The sequence below is a fragment of the Ixodes scapularis genome, unplaced genomic scaffold (assembly GCF_016920785.2).
Source record: "Ixodes scapularis isolate PalLabHiFi unplaced genomic scaffold, ASM1692078v2 PGA_scaffold4__175_contigs__length_147842914, whole genome shotgun sequence".
Taxonomy (NCBI): Eukaryota; Metazoa; Arthropoda; class Arachnida; order Ixodida; family Ixodidae; genus Ixodes; species Ixodes scapularis.
Window position 1 is genome coordinate 145,833,740 of NW_024609879.1, and position 23,123 is coordinate 145,856,862.

General features: G+C 44.9%; 1 protein-coding gene across 1 annotated transcript; it reads left to right on the forward strand.

The window, feature by feature from the left end:
* Window positions 1-259: 259 nt before the first annotated feature.
* LOC8040489 (ras-related and estrogen-regulated growth inhibitor) lies at window positions 260-14,217 on the forward strand. The gene is made up of 5 exons (XM_029969911.4): window positions 260-487; window positions 4,579-4,635; window positions 5,966-6,039; window positions 10,415-10,669; window positions 11,678-14,217. Exons 1-5 carry the CDS (start codon window positions 391-393, stop codon window positions 11,897-11,899), a joined length of 705 nt encoding a protein of 234 aa, XP_029825771.2. The 5' UTR covers window positions 260-390; the 3' UTR covers window positions 11,900-14,217.
* Window positions 14,218-23,123: the final 8,906 nt, after the last annotated feature.

Sequence of the window (23,123 nt, forward strand, 5' to 3'; positions counted from 1 at the left end):
ATTTCAATAAAATTGGGAAAGTTATTGTGGTGAAAGCGAAACCACAGAGAATCAGGGGGTGTGTTGAATTACTCCACATTACCTTGCAGTGCTCGAAGTTCAAAGTATTTGAAGGCTCAAAGTACTCGAAGTCCAACGAGGTTATGCAAGTCGTAGCTCGAAGTTTCACGAACACCGAAGGTTTCGAGACCCGAACAATTGAACGCGGCACATGGAAGATGCGGCCACCGGACGTGACGTCGCTAGATCCAGATCCGGCAAGCATCGCTCTTGAGCGTCTCTTCGTGAGCAGACGAGTGTGCCAATACCCTCCAGCAGACGACGGATGCGAGGGTTCCCTGGATTAAACACGGATTAAGAAGAGGATGAGCTGAGGCCCGGGATTTGAAAATGAGCTCGAACGCGATCCGCGGCATCCGCAGAAAGAAGTCGACGATTTCCGAGGTGAAAATCGCCGTCCTCGGTGCGACTGGAGTAGGCAAAAGTGGTGAGTCGAGACTTTTCGCATCGTTGCTGGTTTTAGGCTTAGCGATCCTCGACCCTCTGATTCTTCGCCGAGGCTCGGTGCACAATCAACGCATCGAATTTCTGGCAGAATTGAGCTCTCTCGGTTTGATGAGTAAACCCTGAACTACTCTGGTGGGTCGGGTTGTCTTGAGGCTCGTTTCTAGCGCGAGCGCATTAAGAAAACCAGTCAATTATCGTTGGTGAGGGGAAATGCTTTGGCAAAGCCATTTAAAACACCTGTGCATTTTTTTCTCCTTTCTTCATTATTTTTGGGACAGCGAGGTGCATCTAATCATTAGCCTCGTTGAAGGTTAATGATACAACGATTACGCTACCTTTTTCTGTTCGTAACGTTGTGTTCGACAAAGTGAACTTAATGTTTTATTTTTTCTGGTGTTGCCTTTTTTTTTTTCTTACTGTCAGGTATTACCGTCACTGTCTAGCTATTTAGATTGGTATAGGCTTGAGAAAAAATGGGCTGACTAAATTATTATTACGATTTTTGTTTCTTTTACGTAGCTTAACTGAACCTATTGAAACGTCTAGATGTAACGATGACAAAAAAATCTTCATAAGACATTTGTTGCTTTTTTTTTAAATATTACCTTTATTGATGTATACAAAATGAGCGAACCAGATGAATTTTGCATCCAGAAAGGTTTGATATTATTTTTCGAGTTCCACCGTCCCTGTAATAGGCCTAGTTAATGGCAATCTCCTAATATACAAATTTATAATAACAAATTGTATTTTTTTTTAACATTTTTGAAATGACTACTACAAAAGCCAAATCACCGAGAAATATCAGACGGTGCACATATTAGTATACTTTAAGTGACTTTCATCGCTATGTTGTGCAATGCACGTTTAAATTTTAATAGCAATACATAATGTATAATATACCAAGCTCTTGACACTATATCGTCTACTAAAAGAACACAACGGGCACATGAGCATAGAAACAACACAACCGCAATATACGCAGCGCGTAACTAACTGAACTGCACATTATATCCGTAAAACGACATAAACGGCATCACGTATTGTGCGAAGGACGGGGACATCTTGTTCGTCATTTTCATTTTGTCCCATTCCATCATTCCATTCCATTATTTTGTCCCAATCGTCGTTGTAGTAATAATCGAGGGATGTTACATCCCTCGATTATTGCAGGTAATGATGGGTCTCTTTCTCATCATTACCTGTAATGGAAAATGAAAAATGAAGTTTATTTAATATTTACTTATTACGTTAAATAACGTGTATCAACTCCGCGTAACGCTAACAAAAGATCTGGAGAAATGCAGTCTGCGAAACGTAGGGTCAATATTTGTTTCGTTTTTGTGTTCGGAGTCGAGTTTGTTTGCTTCAGAAAAGAAACGACAACAAGAACAAAGGATCGAGCCGCAAAGCCACAAACTTAACAATAAAATATCGCCTTCGTGTTGAAAGCTTTCTCGAGGAGCTGGCTGTCAGGCTATTCTTGTCCGCCTCTTTCCAAAGCGCACCTCAGCAAACATTAAATAGCTCGTCAATCGACGTAAGAAGCATAAAAAAAGTACGCTTAAAATAGTTAAACAAAAAATAAGTATTCTTGCCGATGTATTTGTCTAGCAAATAAGATCTAGAGTGAAAAATGTTATTGTAAACTCCCCAGTTGTGCTGTTATTCTACGCAACGCTCGCTTTTTGATCGACGGCCAGCAGTCCGATGAAACCGAGCTGCTCCCTGCGTGGGATCTGTTCGGCTTCACCGCACATTAACAACGCATGCGGCAGAGCCGAACTTCGGGTTGTTACCCTTTCCTGGGAGGGGTGTCTGTCGTTTTTAATTTTTTTAAAGTATATTTTTACGAGGTAACAAATAATTTCCACATAATAAAATAAAACCTTTATTTTTTTGCCTGTTACTTTAAAAAAAATTGAGAGGAGATGGAGACGACTTTCCTAGTGGCGTGTTGACACAGATTTAAGGGCTCCAGAAAAAAAATAAAATAAAAAATACAGCGTCATATATTGTCGATATTTGTATGTATAACGCACGCAAAACGGTTTACTAGGGTTAGTTAAGTTGAAACTATTTGGGATTATGTTAAAAAAATAAATATGACAAACTTTTTCTCTCGAGCAACTTTTTCACATTAAACCATTTTTGTCGGAACATTTTGAAGGGATTTTAGATTTACCTTTTTTGAGCTGAAAATCTTTGTATAGAGTATTTAAAACCTCGTCCCATTTAACTTGGTAGTAAATAACTTAAAAACGTTATTTACTACCCCACATAGCCACACCGGCGGTGCGCCTAGATGCGAGTGTCCACCTCTTCGTGATCTACAACTTTTTTATGAATAAAGATTTTTTTAGGCAAAACTATTTTTGGGTTTATTTACAGAATAAATTGGGCAGTCGGGTATAAAATATCGAGTGAATTAAATACGTCGACAAGATAGACGAGTCATTTTCTGCTCCAACTCATCTGAAATCACCCAGCAGCGTAATACACCCCGAGCCTTTCCTTCCACCTTTTGCCACGCCCGCCACCGGTAGAGACACAAGCTTCCGTAACGTCGCCCCTTTATAGCGATGCCTAGAAAAATAAATCAAACTATGTTGTTGTTTGATTTTTTCCCGCACACTGCCCGCATTATTCTGATTAGAGTAATCCCCTGGAAAGATAGCACGCAGAATATATATTCAACCAGGTACAACACCCCCGTGGAATAATTTGGGGGAGAGGAGGGTGGAAAGGGGGGGGGGGGGGCAGTGATTCCTGGCTACTCCGCTGCGACACCCAAAGGACCGAACGCGCCGCAAAAGTACAGTTTTTGTATGCCATGTCGGCCGCACCACTGATTAAAAAAAAGGTGCAGTTTCTTTGTGTGTGTTTTATGATATCTGGACGTTAATGAGGGGTCGGCGAGAAATAGTACGCGCCCCCTGGCACGCTAAACACACGAACACTCCAGGACTAACGTCCCAAGAATTATTGCTGGTTGCAAGCCTGGTGTAATTGGACGTATTGGACTCTGAAGTGGCCAACCGAGAGATCGATTTATTATCTACTAGAAACTGTTGTGCACTACACAGTGATGCATTGGAAATCGATAATTAAGGTCGCCGTGTTTAGCATAGTTTTCGTTCAAAATCGCGGTTCATACCATTGTCAATTTCAACTTTTTTTTTTGTCGCACTCAGGGGTTTACTTTGAGGATTTTAACCAAGCAAATGGTCAAACGTTTAGCAACAATTCTAATAGTCCATACTACAAAGAGAAATTGGACGGTAACACTTAGTGGTTTTCAGTTTTTCTCGGTCATTGAACTTTGCAATCAGAACTACGTGGCTCTGCGAGACTTATGGAGGCAGAACTTGCTGCTTCGAGAGTTCGAAGGCCACACAAAATATAGCGCGCAGCACTGAGCGTAACAGTTCACTTCACATTTTATCTGTTATGTTTGTGAGCTGGTCGCCCCCCCCCCCCCCCCCCCCCCCCCGGATTTTCGTCCGGCCCGCCATGTCTTCGCTTTGCAAAACACCGCCGACCCTGGCCGCTGTTGTTCGCGGTGTTCGGAAACCCAACAGCGGTTATCATGTGCCACATAGGCATGGCCGAACGTCTATTTTTGTCATTTAAAACATTATTTGCGCTGGTCTGTTTATTTAAGTACCTCATTATTGCTATATCTACGCATTTTGTTGTTCGTGTTGGGATTCCTAGTTAAAACTTTACTTATGGTTCAATAACAATTCGTGTTCCTGTAATCGAGCAACTGAAAACTGACGAACTAAACTATTTACGGAAATTTGCGCCTACATCATAAGATATTTTTTTTCTTAATGGAAACTTATGTTTTCTACCTTCTTTTTGCGTTCGTATGCAATCATACAGACTCTACAAACAATTTTTCAACAACGAATAAACTAGCATAATATAAAAATGTCTTTGCAAGAATTGTTTTGTTTCTAATTCAAACGAGTTCGTCGCTTCAAGTCCATACAATTTTTGTCCTATCACGTCTCTCATCAATTTTGTTCTTACATAATATTATAATGTTTTTTTTCTCTCTTTCAGCCCTTGTGGTTAGGTTTCTAACGAAGCGATACATCGGCGAGTATGATCACCAGACGGGTAAGCTTCATCCTGACGCCCTCCTCCTCCTTTAGGGACATTGAACGAGCGCCCATAGCCTGTGCCTCAAAGAGAAGCCGAAGCATTTTTCAAAGAATCGGAGTTACGAGCGGACTTTTATGGCATTTTGTCCCGTGAATTTACTTATCGTACCTAATTTGTGCATAAGTGAACGTAAACCGCATTTATATATATATATGCAGCGATTGCCTTAGGGCACGTGGCGGCCTCTCCGCCGTCATGTTGGCTGTCCAAAACTTTATGAGCTCACCGTCGGCCATCGGCATCCTCGAGCCAGTGCCAAGCACGACCTCCCGCGGTAGCGAGCAATCTGACCCCGCGGATTACGTCATTTTAAAGCACGAAATACTTTTTAACGCTACCCCCCCCCCCCCCCCCCCCCCCCCTCTTTCGTGCTCAAGAAATGGCGAACTCCAATGTTGCTCCATGTACTTTTGAAGGAAAAGAAAAAGGTCTATTATTCCGCTAAAACTTTTGCTTTCGGAGTAGAGTTTGTTCTCTGACACGGGTGTCGTATATCAATGCATTTAAAAAAGCAAGTTTTTTTATGGAGGTTATTTGTCTTTTTTAAGCAGTCTTCGGTTTTGCACCCTCTTAATCAAACAGTTCGTGTTGTAGAGTGCCCCAAAACAACTGTGGCAAACCTTAACAAGGATGTACACTTTTTTTTTTCATCTGCGGTTTTTACAAGTTCTGTCATCTGTGAATTGTTCGATGTATATGGGACCTCAACTTGGCATTCCATTCCGGAGCACATATGCTCTCTGGAAAAGAAGCAAAGAAGGACGTGTTTCAGCTCACATTGAACGCGATTTGTATACGCGGGGGTAAAGAACATTTCTGAAGAAGTTCATACGTCAAAGGCTTCTTTTTTTATTTTTTATCTTCTCATACATAAGCTTCATCCGTATTAATGGAAGACCAAATTCCAACTCGCGAGGGTAAAAACAGAAAAACAAAATATATCGTGACCCTATATTTTTTTTATTATTATTATTTTTTTTTTTTTTTTTGTGGGGTACATGAACGTTTGGAACTATATGAGCCTTGTGTACAGGACAACTGGACGTTTTGTAAACAAGTACGTTTGCCCGAGAGCAGCTGAAATGAAACTAGATTTTGGTCCGCGGTCGCACATCTACTACATCGTACAAAGGACAGCCTGCAGACTCTGTCTGAGGCGTCTCCGCGGATAAATGTTCCCAGAGAACTCCGTGTGTTTTCGTACGATTCTATACGAGCGGAGTGACTTGTTGCTTTTACAATCTCTCTGACTTTTCTTCTTTTTTTGCTTAACGTGGCGTTGTAGAGAACCGGTACAAGAGCGAGATGGTGGTCGACGGAGAGCCAGTGGTCTTCGAGATCCTCGACACCTGTCCAAGGGTGAGAGCACGCTTCACTCTCTGCCCCCCTCGGTGAACAAAGAAAAAACTCTCGAAGCCGCACATATGGGCGATCGCGATATATAGTTTGGAAAGATCGCTCTCACCGCGGCGAAGCGCGTAATATTGGACCAAAGTTCACGAAAGAATGTCGACGCATGCTTTTGTGTCCATGGACGCAGTTCGAGCTCTTGCCTGACGCGAAAGAAACAGCCTCGGCACCATCATTATCGGGAGGAGCCACCCGATAAGGAGAGCAAGAAGTAGTGGGAGACGTACAGTTACGTTGACTGGAGCAGAGTACGGGAACTGTTCACTCGTTACGAAGGGAACGGCCAACACAATCCATTTCAATCCACTCCTCTACTTGCGGTTGCTATTAGGGATGGCGCCGACCTTCCGTCTAATTTTAATTAGGTTTCAGCCGTTCGGTTCGACTAGTCGGCGAGATTAATAGATGCCGTGTCTGCGGAAACTATCCAGGCTTGGCCGCAGCAACAGAGAAAGCCACGCGATAAAATCGTTTCATTCTTTCGTTTATAGCCCCGTTGATGAAACTCTCACAATACTATCGTCGGTGACAGGCAGTGGCGTCGGAACAGGGGGGGGGCAGGGGGGGCGACCGCCCCCCCAGAGATTTTTTAGTAATGGCGGCTCGCGAGCTCGATATTTCGCAAATTTCTCAGAGTGCGATTTTTAAGATATTTCGCGGGCATGAATTTCTCGCATTACGAGTGACATGATGATATTCATCATCAATGGGATTAGTTATTCGAGGCCACAAAAGCGAAGAAGGTACCATCGTCAGTGGAAAAGTATCCAAGCTGCTTCCCCTGTGCCCCACCCGGTGGGTTGTTCGAGTAAAAGCGACGATGCGCTTCGTCGAGAACTACGAAAGGGTGTAACTAACCCTGAAAGATATTTTGAATGACAAGGGGTATCCGCGAGACGACAAGAAGGCAGCAATACACGGCTTCTTGAAGAAAATGCAGAAGTTCGAGGCCGTGTTTGGTCTCAACTGCGCCATCACAATATTTGGACCGTGCGAAGAACTTGAAACATCACTGCAGAAGCCAGATACTTCTGTGGGAGGAGCGCTGAGGGCGACGGAGGTCCTGGAAGCACACTTGACAAGGCAAAGAAAGGAGAGTGGTTTCCAAGAAGTGTACGAACGTACAGAGGGGGCAGCAAAGAAGCATAAGCTAAAGGCCCCTTCAAACAAGACCACGCGATGCGGTCCTCCAAGAAGGTTCGAACACAGCAGCGAGCCCTATCAACCAGCGTTTCTAGACGCGGAGACAGGCCTTCGGAAGCAGTTCTACGAAGCGTTAGATTGTGTCCGCGCCGAGCTTGCAAGACGATTCAAGCAACCAGGCATGCAAAGTCTCGCACAACTAGAGCAAATAATTTTGTGCGCTATTCAAGAGAAGCCACAAACTGCAGAAGAACTTGAAAGAAAGTTAGGATCCCACGCTACTGATTTTCACCTGGAAAGCCTTTCAAGGCAGCTGAACATGGTTCACTCGCTCTCAGGCGGTCAGATCGGCTCCGTACCCGAGTTGTGCCGTGCTCTGGGCAGACAAGTCCCAGAGCCCAAGAGGATGATGACTGAGGTGATGCGCCTTGCGGCACTTATAATGACAGTGCCAGTGTCAGCGGCATCAGCTGAACGAAGTTTCAGCGCACTTCGGCGTATCAAGAATTACCTCAGAGCTACCATGTCACAAAAGCGACTGACTCAGGTGATGGTGCTGCACGTAAATAGTGAGCGAGCAGCAAAACTTGATCTGAACTCTATCATCAGAGAGTTCGTGTCGAGGGCGGCTGAACGACGAACCGTTTTCGGGCACCAGTGAGCTCTTTCTTATTTCACGCTGTTTGAAGACGTCAACATGGGAGAAAAACAAGATCACCACATTCCAAAAGAGGGAGGACATATATTCGTTCTAAATAAACGTTTGTGAGCGTTTCGATTTTATATATCCATATTGTTCTAGATGCTTCATCCCCCCCCCCCCCCCCGCCCACCCCACCCCAATTCCGTTGCCCCCCCCACCTCAGAAATACTTCCGACGCCACTGGTGACAGGTCAAGAAGGAAGTGGAAGGTCCTTCCACTCCTCTCCATTTCAGCAGAGCGAACGCTAGGCAGGAGGTGACCTCCTCTCCAGGGTTCGCTCTGCGAAAGTGGAAAGGGATAGGAGGACCTTCCACTTCCTTCTTGACCTGTCACCGACTATATGACTTGTGCCTCGACGATACGGACAACATTTCTCCACGCCAGGTATGGCGAACTATAAAATCCAGGCTCTTTGGAAGTTTCCCAACCTTTGGGTATTGGGAGAATGGGAATGGAACAACGTTCGTCTGCTTTAGAATTTCTTTTTATCAAACAGAAAAGTTTGTTTGTTTGTAAATGCGAACTGCAACTGCATCATCGTTCATTTATAATTCGAATCGTTATTTATCGCGGTTATCCCGCTCGTCGCCAACTCTTCCTGTGACGTTCAACGCGTGTTTTTGCGTTTGCCACGTTACCGGGGAGCGAGTTTGCGACGCAGACGAAGGCTCTATTTTTTTTTTAAATTTCACCAGCTCCAAATTAAGTTCTAAAAAAAAAACTTTTAGCCTTTCCACTCTGGTGAAAAAGGGAAAGCGGCGGAGTTCTAGCTTCTGTTCTCGACGATGGCTTTCCAGGCGAGCGATCTGCTCTTCTTTCGCAAGGGAATCTGAAGCGCTCGACGCAGTGGAACTTGAGGCGATAGCGGCCTCGCGGCGGTTGCGGAACCATTCGCGCCGCTGCGCACGTCGCTGCTCGTTCCGCTCCCGTTCTTTTTCCTCCGAAGAAAGGTTGCCGCCATCTATGAGCGACAGCGGCAACCAGTTGTCTGGTTGCCGCCGTCGTTCATAGATGGCGGTAACTGTCCAAAGTTCGGTGTCATCATTTCTTTTTTTTTTTTTTTTTTGCTGGTAAACACGATTCTGGGGAACCTAGCCCTTAACAACTCGGCTGTAAAAAAGTAGACATAACACTTTTTTTGTTTTGCGAAACGACGCTCCCGTGCCCAGTTTCAGGTACGCATACGTTTGGAAAATGGAATTTTGCGAGGCGTGCCACGGTGTGCTGGCCCTTTCGGCCGGTTCGCATCGCGCGGTCACATGACACATTTGGACTCCTCTAGCTTTGGCCTCCGATCTTCCGCGCGCTGCCATCTTCGGGGCAATGGAACGGATTCTGAGCATGCGTTGTGGCTCTCTTCTGAGTGACTGCCGCGCATGCGTCGACAGCCCAGTGACATTTTTTTTCCCCGAATGATAGGCGCTGAAAAGATGCAGATCGTAAGCGACATTCCGAACTCACAAAACAAGGCTGGACGGATAGGCGGGCCGCTGCAAAACTCGAAAACATCACTCATACAGCGATATCTCTAACGGATCGCCGTATTTGTGAAAAAGGAGTGCGCGATTGAATACGGCAGACGAGGCCGACGAGACAAGGCACGTCACGATTCCCATTCCCTCTCCTCCTCGCTACGTCCCGTCGAGCAGGTGAACGGAAGCAAGGAGGAGAGAAGCGAGGCCGCTTCCCCTCATTCTCAAATTCTCCCGGAGGACAATTACGTCAAAGACCCCGCTTGATCGCGCCCTTCTTTTCCGAAAGTGCGGCCATCCGTTTGAGGTATCGATGTATGAGTGATGTTTTGCGTGGCGTCCCGTTCCACGCTTCTGGAAGATCGTATTTTGCAAAATCCATATTTTGGTTCAGTGCCCCTTTTAAGTCCAGATCGACGCAGCCGACACTAGGCGCTAAGAAGATCAATCTAAAGTCCGTCGATACTTCTTTTTACAAGTAAGGACGAGCGGTACAAATGACAAAGCACTATCCGCTGGAACAAATTGGCGTCATTGAGTTCAGTCCTCTGCTGTGCGCCGCCATTCGCTTCCTAAACCCTGCACCGCCACGCAGTCGGCGCTTCAAAGAATGTCGCTACTAGCGAGAAGCTCTCATCAACGAACTTTAAATCAATCAAGCAGCGTCAAAAGCGCGAGTCACCAGGCCTTTTTCTGTTTATGATCGCTTCAGCGATGATAGAACTCGTACACAAACAAGAGGAACACCATGATGGTGCGTTTTTGACGCTGTCTGATTGGTTGGTGTGGTCGTTCTGCGTCATTCCCATATCCTGTTCTTACCGTCAGAAACAGATTGGATAGCGCGCTAAACGTGTGCTGCAGAAGGTTCACGCTCAGCAGCGAGGCTACCTCTAGAGTAGCTGCTGACGTGACGTCGAACACTAATGCGAGTCATGTACGGTGAAAGGACTTGTCGTAAGCCTCGTCTCCTTCGTCCTGCCGCCCCCTCCCGTCGCACCGCAGTCCGAGGACGAGCTGCCCCGCGACGACGTGCTCCAGTGGGCGGACGGCTTCATGCTGGTCTACTCGATCGTGGACCGGTCCAGCTTCCGCTACCTGCGCCTGCTGAGGCAGCACCTGCAGACGGCGCTGCCGGCCCTGCAGAGGGCCGCCCAGGCCGCCGGAGGAAGCGCTCCGGGGGCCACGCCGATGCACCCCGTGGGCCCGCCGCCCGTCTGCATCGTGGCCAACAAGGCGGACCTCATACACCTCAGACAGGTCCGGGAGCTCTTCCTCTGCACGGTCCCTCGCGTGGATCAACTACACGATATCGTGACGTCACGGTGTCTATGACATCACGGTGCCACGTGACATGGTATCACATGACGTCGTGAATTGAGGCGATTACTAGTGTAGTCACGTGACACCATTTATCTACATGGTATGATGGTTATAGATGAGTGTGTCACTCTCCAAGCAGACACTGGCGGCGGTTCCTCCACGTAAGGTGTAAGATACAAAAGATCCACATTAGGGTCCGGTAAGGTTTCTCAGCTATCGCTGTGACTTCACTGTGAATTTACACGGGACTGCTCTTTTTTTTTTTCTGCTAGAAAATTGTGTGAAGTCGTCCCTTATGGTTGAAGGGACGAAATTAGTTTAAAGGCCAATGCTCAAACAGCACCTTGTTCGTGGAAAAAAATATTTGCCAATGTCTTCTTTATTCTCGCTCGCTCGCGTTCTTGCAACTCCACCTACATAACAGGGCCGTAGCGCTGAATTTATGCGTCACCCACTGGGGGCCAGCGCAGGACACATACTGACCACGAGTGCGACGTCAGTGTTCGGCTGCAACTCGCGTTCAACGAGCCCTATAGTCCAACCTTTACGCGGATTCTCGCGTCTAATTTGTGACCTATGCTGGCCCTTGGTCGGTGGCACAGCAAATTCAGTGCTGGCCTTGTTATCTATGAGGTCTTCCGGATCATCTCGTGATTCTTCCCGAAACCTCTCCAGACCATCTCTTGGCCGCCCCCGACCCCCTCCAGATAATGTCTGAATCATCCCCGAACCCCTCCAGGACATTTCTTAATAATTCCAGGGATCCCTTCGGATCACCTCTTGAACATACCCAGAACCACTGCGGATTATCTCTTGATCGCTCCCGGAACCCCTCCAGATCATGTTTGAATCATTCCCGAGCCCCTCCAAATCATCTCCAGATAATTCCCGGAACACGTCCGGATTATATCTCGTTCATTCGCCGAGCCTCGGCCGTGTCCGCAGGTGAGCACCGAAGAAGGCGAGATCCTGGCCAAGGACTCTGACGACGGTTTCGTCGAGCTCACGGCCTCGGAGCAGGTGCTCCAGGTTGCCCAGGCCTTCGCCGACCTCTGCAGGGACGTGTACGCCCACTGGCGACGCTCCAAGCAGTCGCTCCTGGACAGGGTGCTCGCGGGCACCAAGGGCATCACAGCCAAGGCCAACGACCCCGGAGGCCGCAAGTGAACCTCCCCGCGCCTGCGCTCACGTCAGCCAATCGCCGCCATGTTCTATGCTCACCGTTTGCGGTCTTTCTCTGTCCACCGCAAAATGATGAGTTTGTTTCCTGCGTGTGTGCGCGTGTTCGTGGTGGTTACTCCTGTGCGATGCAAAAATAGCAAATCTTCCGAGTTGCTGGTTCGAGGGTATGTCTGGTAAAGGTGCATGTGCGCTAGCAGACCTTGTTGAGTCCGGTGAGCTGCTGTGACCTTAATTGAGTTGTTACTAAAACGAGTATTTTTTTACATGAAAGCTTTGTTAAAAGTTTTACTGGCAATTCAACTGCCTTTATAGATTCGGCGAATGAGGGCGCCCAAGAACACGCGCAGAATGAAAATCGCGAGCTTATGCGCCGATTCTCTAAAAGCTTTTGTTCTCAAGGCATTTAAATTCCCCGTGAAACATACGTCGGCCTTGAAATGGAGCCTTGTGTCTTCGCTGTAGGTGGGCAATTTGATCAGTGCAGTTGGCTACTAACCTGGGATTATTAACCCTCATAACGTAGTACTATGTTTGTGTTGGTTATCTCCGAACACTCGATTTTTATGCCGCAGACCAACTCATGTCTCTGACCTCGCGTTGAGGCAGCAGCTCTGGTTGTGGAACTGCGCACGTTCAAATACTTAACTCTAAAAAAAGAAAGTTTTTCATTACGCGCCAGTTTTGGCGTGATGTCATAGGTGTTGCTGGGTGTATCAGCAGCACTGCGAAAGCGCCTGCATTACTGGGCAGTACAAAACAGGTCTGTGCAAGATTCAAGTCTCTCATTTTATTCTTCATCTCCACTCAAACGTGAATTTCAAAATGCAAGCCAACCACGTGGTAGCTACCGTTTAGTGACACAAGGTTGGCTGACACAACAACAGCAAAGGATACCAAGGAAAACTATGACAGAGCGGACAACACCACCTAGACTAGGAAGGTCTGCGCCCTCAGATGTTGATGGCATTGGGCTTTGAACGCACATGGACACATTTTTTGTTCGGGAGTAACGCGTCAGCATTCGACTCGTGTTCAATCGATGTGTCTACGAACGCTCGGTGTCGAGTTCCGGACCCGATCGCTCCGTTGCCGCCGTTGTAGTGTGATGTCGTTTCACTATGCGGTGCCACAGGGGACAGGATTCGGCGAGTCTATGTGGTGTACTACCAAAAAGAGAGCTGTGTGTGTGTGTATGTGTGTGTGCATGTGGTGGCTCTGTTTGTGCAGCTGTACTGCATTGCCTGACTAGGGGAATCTCATGACGTAGTTCTATTTTTAGAAAAGAACGAGCGAAGACTGCCAATTACTAGTATGAGATTAACAAAACGTCTGGAGTCCGGCCCGTATTTTAAGAGCGAGTTGATGAAAGAGCAAATCGCATGTTTGAAACGCGGGTGTCTCCACTACCTGAATCTCGCATAAGTCATGGACTGGACTGTGGCGAACGCAGGTATGCAAGCTAACTATGCCATCATTGCCGCTGCAGCTTTGCCTCCGAAACAGTTTTGAACATTCACCGTCTGGGGCGCGTTCGCACGAGTAAAAATGTCTCTTCTATAGGTTCTCAATTCAAAGAAAATGTTCGGCACAAATGCACGCCCATAACCATCCATACATAAAACACAGTGTACAAAGTTTGAGTCACGCGGTAAAGGGCCGAGATGGCAGCCACTGAGGACCTGATGACATTGACGTAAGTTACAATATTTTAGAACTGGCTGAGATTATGCAAGATATATGCACAGTCTCGCTGACTCGCGGCTTTTCTTTTGTAAAGTTAACCCGTTAGCCGTCGCCTATTTGGGCATGTTATGTATCAATTGAAAAACGCAAACACACACATGATTTGGTATTTTTTTATTTACCCCAGTTATCGTGTACCCAATCATGGCGGACACCATTGTAGTACCCGCGAAAAGGGTAATTCCGTTTGTTGCAGCCTTTCGATTAAATCCGGACGAAACAAGTTTTGTCCGGTTTGGGTGGTTGCGCTGCCAACCTTGTACAGTCTCGCTGTAGTATTTTGATGTCCTCTGCGCCTCGTTTATTTTGATCTCTTACAATGTACTAATATACGGAAACTTTTTTTTTTTTTTTTCAGGCGGAGTTTGTTTGGGAGTTTCACAAATTGGGGAATATCTGTAAAATTAAAAAAAAAAAAAAATCTACAAAAAAAGGAAAAACGAAGTTACTCAAAATGCAGATTTTAATCGGAATTTTATTTTGAAGAGGAACTTCTCATAAGAGAAACGATAATGTGACCATTTATTAGCTAATCGAGACACTTTAGCAAAAAAAAAAAAGGTTTATTGGAAAAGTTGTTAGCCGAATTCTGCGTTCTTCTATAAGGGCACTCACCATGCTGATCATCACCTTTTGTTATTTCTATTTTTAGAAGGAGGGGGACTCTATGTGTTTGTCAGGTGCAAGCATGTTACACGCATCCGGACTCCAGCACACCCCGTTGAACCTCCCGTTTTCCTTCATTTCAGTTCTGCATTTCAAAGCGAACGCGATGACGACGACCTGAGATTAATCGTGACCTGAATCCTAGCGTATGTGATACACTCTCATAGAGAATATAGTGCAAGCTTAGAAACTTGAGAATCATACTGTCCTCTCGAATAATCGATAATGAAATGCCAGCCAACGACTTTGCCTTTACACGCACGCAAAGGAACGATCTTCGAAGAAAGGAACGGGCGAAATACGTACCGCCCAGACGATATATCCTGACCAGTTGTGAGTGGTCATGAAACGTTACGCTCATACTGTATTACAGGATGTTAAACAGGAGTCCGTTATGAGCTATGACTATCCCAGTTTGATCCCATTATGAGTTCTCAGCATTCGTAGTTATTATTCTAATAGTACGCGACCTGTCATTGCAGTGAGGGTCATGGCGGATTCAAATTCGCCTTACATTAAACGCCAGCACGACTGGTAACGAATTCACGTAACTCATACCGTAAAGACCTTTAAACGGTACGCTCCCATCCGTAATCCAGTACGAGTCAGAGACAACTCGTTAAAAGAGAAAATGTGAGCATTTTTTACATCGCTCTATGCTCAGATTTCTCATCTCCGCCATGAGTCGACGTTCCATCGTCCTTAATGGTTCAGTGGTTCGAAAACAACAACAAAAAAATGGTGACTGTAGGATGTGCGATTTTCTCGAAGAAATTCCGGCTAGGCCGGGGGGGTGTATTTTCGGTGTGTTTAGAGCTGAACTGGGTGTTTGCTCACTTGGTTTGCGGGCTAGGTAAGCGTTAACTATACAAGTCGTCGACATCTTACCAAAAGTCGGGCGTGGCATATACATGACGTACACGCTTGCCTCCTGATCGGTAGCTGCCAGCTGTTATAGTCATTTACATCATTGCCAACCGTTGCGCGAGCATCGTATAGAGCTGTTCTGTACCTAAGGCTGAAACCGCCGACTATTCTTCGCTATGCAAATTATGCGAATGCAATGCACCTAGCTGGCGAGATCGCGTTGAGATGCCCGCACCGGATGCATTAACGAGGAAACGTAAGGTTGTTTTGTAGCACGTGTAGAGAAAACGATACTATGATATACGTGTGGTATGTGTGTATATATATCTCCGCGATATCTATCGAATGCTGCACCTGTTGTTTTTTTTTTTTCTTTTTTTCGGGCTCGATCAAGGAGACGTCGACGGAGATTTGCTCGGAGATTTGCTCGATGTCTGTATTTGGGGAGCATGTGGAGAATGCACGCTCGTGACCTGGTAATCTGTTCAGCGATGCAGCAATTCCTGCGAAATAAACGAATCGTGCTCAACGTTTCAACCGGGGCCGTTAAGGCAACTTCGAATGACCCGCATTTTCTAACGAAGCTGTAAATATATATGTATATATATTGACTTACTCAGTCCAGTATGCAATGTGGACGTGAGTGGGGAAGTGTACCTTGCAGTGTCGTCGTAGATGTGGTCCTGGTGGTTACTTAGTTACGAAAATATTTTCACCTCGACTTTAACCTGTTACGCTCAATCCCCGTGTGCCGTGTTTGGTGTTGTGACTTTCGGGGATGAAATGGTCACCCTGTTCGGGTACTTGCGAGCTCACAGCGAACGACAATGTCCGGTTTTTGAGGGGGTGCCATACGTTTTCGTACTTGAGAGCAACGGCAGTAAGGGCTGAAGTCCTAACTTCCTACGTATTTTCTGGAACTTCGAGCCATCTTGAAGCTACGGTCCTTCTCTCATCTTGTCAGTATACCAACGTTAGATAGAGTCTCGGTACCCCCTCACAGCAGGTGGCGCCGTGTCGCACCGCCGAAGGCGCGATGTATTGCTGTTCTACCTGAGCTGAACAGACCGGATGCGCCGGTGCTCAAAACCGGAAGCGATGAGTTGTGACGTAGACGTCAGCGAGGGACACGTGCCATATTTCTAGGAGCGCAGGAGAATAAGCCTCATTTGAAACCACGGCACTTTTTCTCCTACCGCGGTTATGTATAGGGTCGGCTGTGTCGAAAATTTAAAGCGTAGCGGTCTTTGACACGTTCTTTTTTTTTTTTTTATTTGTATCGTCATCTGTAGATTTTTTTTTCTACAGTCTTTTATCCTTCGCGGTAAAGAATTGACGTCGGTGTCATCTACAAAATGCAGTGAGTGTAAGCCCACCAATATCACAAATGTGGCCTGTGAAATTGGTGGGGCCAGTACGTTACAGTCCGTGGCACATGTAGCGCGTGGATGCGTAATCGGTCGTTATGGTTCAGCTTATCGCACATGCAGGGGAACTAAACAGATAAACCTGGAGCTTAAAAGAAGTAAGCCAAATCCAAAGACTACACGCTTAGGTGCCGTGTGGACTGTCTTGCCGCGTGGAGTTCGTGTAGGTATCAATCAGTTGCCGTTCACGAACGCGAAAGGAGGAAGGGGAAGATTCTCAGTCTTGCTGGAGGAGACGCCTCCGCGTTCGCGCTAATTGTGTCGTAGACTGTACATTATAAGGACGGAGGTGCGGCCCTTTGGGGGCCATGCATTTGATGAGTTGTCGGAAAGTGACCGCTCTATTTTTTTATAGGGGCGTCTGCTAGAGCTCTTTATGGGAGATGCACGCTGTTCGGTTTAGTTTGGCTTACATCCAAAAGTATTTTACCTGGAAATTAAATAGTCATTACTATTGCTTCTTTATATTCAAAATCACTTGTCTTTCTTTCCAATCACAATTGATTTTCTAACATTTTCTTGGCCTAGCATATTTCTTTTTCTTTTCTTTTTTTGCGCGCAAACGAGGGCTATTACGAAAAGGAAGCTACACAGAAGTAGCCCAGCGAAAACGAGTTTGCCCGTCTCAATTTAATAATAATAAATACATCAATCTAATACTACACCGATAGTGATATTATTAACTGTAAACAGACGCTCTCTCCGTTCGCTATCTAAAAATATCATCGGAGGCGGCAAAATATTTGGGAGGACTGAAGTTCGCTTCATGCACTTAGATGTCGTTAGGGCGACTGTTTGTTCTAGATATTACTTATAGAAATAAAAAAAAAAAGGTGAGGCGCAATTGATGGTCTTTGTTCAAGTGTGATTCTTCTTTAGAACGTCTTTCAGTGTTTGTACCTATATCCACGATGAACCGGTCTTGAGTGTCGCCATTGTGTGCTCGTTTAGCACAGCGTCCATTGCTTAGACAGTGTCTTTCTTCACCCCCGAGTTCATCGCGCAAATGTCGACCACTTTTGTCACTTTTGAATGGTTGCGTCATGTCGATTTGGATGTAGGTGGTTGTGGTTCAACTCTGTTAAGCCTAACCCTTTTCCAAGTGGATGCACTATATGCAACTTCTGTGCAGCGCCATGCTCTTTTTTTCTTTTTAATTGTTTTTTTATTCATGTCGTTCGAATGTGCGCCACTCGCGTTTTCCTGTAGACTCGCAATGCTTTTCCTCCTCACGTTGCTGTATAAAAATACGCCCGTTGCGCAGAACGCTGACACCAACCACAGATCACGTACGAATGGGCTTTTGTTTGTTCGGATGTACGTCTGAACGCCGAGTTTACACTCTTGAAAGCTCCACGCGGATATATGCTGTACCGCAGTGCACTGGGAACACCAATGGCAGGTCTTCCTGCAATCACTCGAGTAACCATGCAGGAAGAAGGACGGGCTTAAGAAATGGCATACTCAGTCTTCGCCATGCTGGGACGTGACACGCGAGTCACCTCCGAGAGTTCAAGAAGCACATGGCGCGTGGCTGAACATGTTCGCATGCACTTGTTGCGTCTTGTTTCGTTCTAAAGCGTTGGTAAAGGCTAATGCGGCAATTTCATCGACTGCGAAGAGACAATAATAGGCTCATGACACGCTTCAAGCTCGTAGTGACTGGGGTTGCGTAGTGACCAGCGTTGGTGGTTGACGTTTTAAGCCATCACAATGCACCGTTTACACGGGACACGTTTATACCTGTCTGAATCAAGTTCAAACTCGAATCAAGTTCAAACTCGAGATTGTAACTTCCTGAGATTTCGTCTTCCACGGGTGATTGGTGGGTGGAAAAGTCATACGCGTTGGTAATTGCGTGACAGCCGTTACATGATTCGGTTCAGTTTTGGTTATTATTGTTTGCATTGTATGACATGTAACTTTGACGATTTGTGTCTGAAGAACTGTAAAGAGGTTGACTTATTTTTTGATTGTGTAATATTTTGTTTATTGCAGCGGTGCTGGTCATCATTCAAGAACTGTAAGCAATTGTAAAATATTATTAGTTGAGGAGTTTGTTATTTGAATCCATGTCCAGGTAGGACTGTGTATAGAAAAGCACCCTGCTTCTCGTCATTCACTCCAAAGATGGGGTGTGAGGATACTTAAGTTGCCGGTAACAGTACTTCCTTATGAATTAGTGTCGACAACACAGCGGACGCCCGTATGCTTATCTTTCTGGCGTGCTATTCTTAAAAGGCTTATCGATATGGGGGGAATAATGAATTTCTCTCGCATAGCGCCGTGTCTCAAGGCTAGACGTGCGTCATTATAATTGTCACGTTTGGTGCACAGGTAACACTTTCAGTGTCAACTACTTCCCTATGTGAACAATGACGTTCTCCCAATTCTCTTTATATATCTAAACGCCATTCTGCTGCGGTACCAAATTCCGACAACTCTTCTGTCTGTTCGGTGCAATTTTGCGACAGAGATTGAGAACGCGGAGTTGTATTTAGTCATCGACCGAAAAGCGTGATTTATACTAATTTATCGAGAACGAGTCTAGATTTAACGATCGTGTGTACGTGCCAAATATTATAGTTTTATCGTTGTTACCTCCTCTCTGTATATTTTTTTTTTCTCGAAGGAAAACATTGCTCAATGTTTAGACTTTGTCATGTGCCCTCTTAACCCCTCGACGTATGTCCTTTTCTTTTTCAACGTGTTGTCTAGTCACGGTCGCGTTTATACACATCAACACTTTCAAACGGTAGCGCTGAATATTTTCCGAATCAGAATATGGGTGTTTCTCGTTCCGAAGTCGATCGTACTGCAAAGGCGATCGACGAGTCGACTTTAGGTGAGCACTTTGCTACCTGAGCTTCCTCTGGCTCTGTGCTTGGGGCCCCTGTGGGAACAATACGGCACCAAGGTCACGGGGCTCATCATCACTGAACGAAGCAGCGGCCAGTGCCTTATATGTAAACATACGCACATGCACAGAACGCTGTCGGGCACATGTGTTGATGTCGTTAAAGTGGGAGATCGTGAGTCTTACATTGCAACCGTTCTGTGCAGCGCATTGGAGATGCAGCGAAAAAGTTGATATAGATTTTAATTTTGTTGTCAAGTCATCATCATCAATCCAGGTGCCCTGCCCTATAAACAAAATATAACCCCCCCCCCCCCCCCTCCCAAGTCAGAAACAGCCCACACTTTTGTGAAAATGCTGCGGTCTTTGGACGGCTACATCTATTGGATTTGTAATTTCTCATTCATTGAAGGTCTGAAAAACAAAACCAGTAACCTGATATATTTTGCAGATAAACGTCTCAGAGTTTGTGTCATCATGTTTAAGCGATGGAATGATTTACGAGTATCTAGGGCTTATTAAGCGCGAAACACATGTACGACGAAACCGTCCGATCCGACGTCCGACCGCGCAATACGACGGTCGGAGGCGAGGGTTTTCAACGCTCTCCGATGCTACGAAAACCCTCTCCCCCCAAGGTCATTCCGGCAGTCCGCACGTCGGATCGGAAGGTTTCGTCGTACATGTGTCTCGCGCTTTAGGCAGCAACTACTAGACCATAATGCTCGAAGATTTAGAAAACAGCAGGAAAATGTTTCGCATTTTGCCTTCAGCAGACCTCACATCGCCTACACGGATGCACTCACAAAAGAAATCAAAAACACCCCACGAGATCTGAACACCGATTGTCTCTAGAAAATATTGCATAAATCTCAAAACAGAATATATATATATATATTTTTTTTTTTTTTTTGTTTATCAGGATGACCGGAATAAGCATGGCTGATGTATTTTTGTTGCGAATAATGTATAAGTTAGGCAGTGCGATTCTGAAGTACACCCAAAAGTGTGATCTCTACGTGAATACTTTATCGCAAACTGTAGCATCATTTTGAACATATGCTTTTGCTGCTCGGACACAAATCAATTAAAAAAAAAATCAAAGCTTTTTTTTTTGTGACCTATTTTTTATTTTAAATACACGAAATACTACGCATTAGATAAAAAAACTGCTACATTAAATTTTCTTTAACAAGCACAATTAACGAGAGCGCAAATGCATACTGTCCTGGTCTGTTAAAGAACAAAATAAAAACGCCTAATAAACGTCGATATAAACTTATCTGCTTATTATAAATTAAAATAAAAACCGCGAAAAAAAAATTGATTTCTACAGAATGCATTGACTAAGTTTGTTCTGCCTATGCGATTCAAATAAATGTTTCATTGAACCATTTTGATCTAGATGGGGTAATTCTGGCAGCATGTCGGGCGTTATTTCTGTTTGTTTGTTTAGGCCAAAGTAATAATCCAATGAGCAGTTTATTAATCGACAAAATGTATTATTCTCCAGCGCATTATTAAATTTCCAAAGCTCCCGAAACCCCACAAAGCAGAACACTAGCAATTTGACTTTTTTAAAATAAGCTTGGCTAATAAAAGCGATTTACGACTCGATTATTTTATTGGTTAGGCTGATTAATGTCATTGGTTAAGCTGACTAACCTTATTGGTCAAGGTTATTAATCCCATCGGTTAAGCTGATTAATTTTATTGGTTAGGCTGATTAATGCCATTGGTTAAGTCAACAGTCTCATTGGTTAAGCTGATCAATATAATTGGTTAAGCTCGTTAATGCAATTTGTTAAGCTTATTAATCCAATTGAGTAAGGGGTTTAATATTAGAGGTTACGTTGATTAATCTCGTTGTTTGAGCTCTTGAATTCCATTGGTTGAACTGATTAAAGAGAGCCGAATGTGTGCTGCTCCGACTGCACCGTGGTGTGTAAACTTTCAAGTTACAACGCGGACATATTAGCTTGTTGTTCGTCTCTGCCAATTCCGCGTCCTTGTTCGATCAATAGGACATCTACTGAATCCACGCAGATAGATACATGCTCAGGAATGGAAACATATGGGTGCGACATTGCGCGTTGTTGACGACCTGGGTCTGAGCTCAACAGGTGTGTCAATAATTGCTGCGGAAACAACGACTGCAGGTCAAGACCGTGCAATACGCCTGATAAGCTGCTGGGGCTTCCCAGACGTGGGTATATTTCTAAACGAGGCTGTTCTTATCTTTGAGCAATATTACACGTGCGGTGTCTGATATCGCGCCGACAAAGCTGCAGGTTCTTTTTTTATGTTAGGATGCGTTTGCATGTTCTTGTTTTATAACCTAAGGTAAAAACCCAAACTGGGTTATATTGCTGGGGGCGACAGGACGATACGACGATAACGCTATTGTCTGCGAGCACGTTTTCTTTCAAACTTGTTAACGCTGATTTACAAAAAAAAAAAAAGAAATGCCTGCAAATATAATCATTAAGAGTTTAATAAATTTGAATTATAATTAAAAAAAATGCCGCGGAGGAGAAGGACATTGTAAATGCACGCATGTAAAGTATTATTTGCGACGTTCGAGGACAAAAATATATTCGATAAAATTAAATTATGCGGACAACTTCGTAGGCATTCATTAAAGGTTGAAGTCACGTTTGATACAATGCCGAATAATCGGGCGTATCTCAAAATAAATACTCGATATGTAATGTTGAAGAAAATAAAAAAGGCGAAGGCAAGATATTTCCTAGAAGTACCTTTCACGTGTATAGTGTCTGTTTGCAATAAACGAGTTGTGAGATGTTTGTTTGCTCTAAGTCGTGTTGCTCCGAAATCAAGATGCCGTCTTTCTTAATCGAGTTTCCTAAGAGCCTGTTTATTCTGGCCCACCTTGAGTGCCGAGGAATAATTTGAAATCGACCTGTTACCTCATAAAACGAAGTTTCGCCTCAACCCCAGACGAAAGGAATGTAACACCCTTGTATTGCAAAAGAGGGACGAACAAATAAAAAAAAAAGAAGGTACAGGTGCTACACTGGGTTCGTCGGAAAACGTTTAAAGGATGCTCTTGAAATAAAGCTGGGGAAGGGGGGGGGGGGGGGGGGGAATCGTGTTTATCCCCCGTGCACTTTTACTCTGCCCCAGTGCTCCCATATTTCCTCTTTCAATCTAACTATACCACCACGAAATAGGCACGGAACCGGTAGCTTCTATATAGGGGTACAAAAGTTCTTCAAACACAATTCTGCTAAAAAAAAAGATTTCTTAAAATAAAATAAATTATATTTATTTGATTTAAATCAGACTTACATGATTTCAATCACTTCATCTAGAAAACAGCTACTTTTTTAACACTAGATGTGTGTTTTTTCTTGGCTGCCTGATATAAATCTTTCCCGCTCGATGATTCCTTGCTTTAAATACGAAATAAATGCCCCATGTGAAGTACTCATAGACAAAGGTAAACAGAAAATATTTTCGGTATTATATTTGGGAAAAAAAGTGTTTAGTTTAAATCGTTATAGACAAATCGGTGCGATTTAAATTATGATTTGAATCATGGATTGAATCACGGTTTAAACCACATTTATTTTTTTTTGTATAGCTAAGTTATCCGCATGGGCAGAACCGGGGTGGCGCACATTGA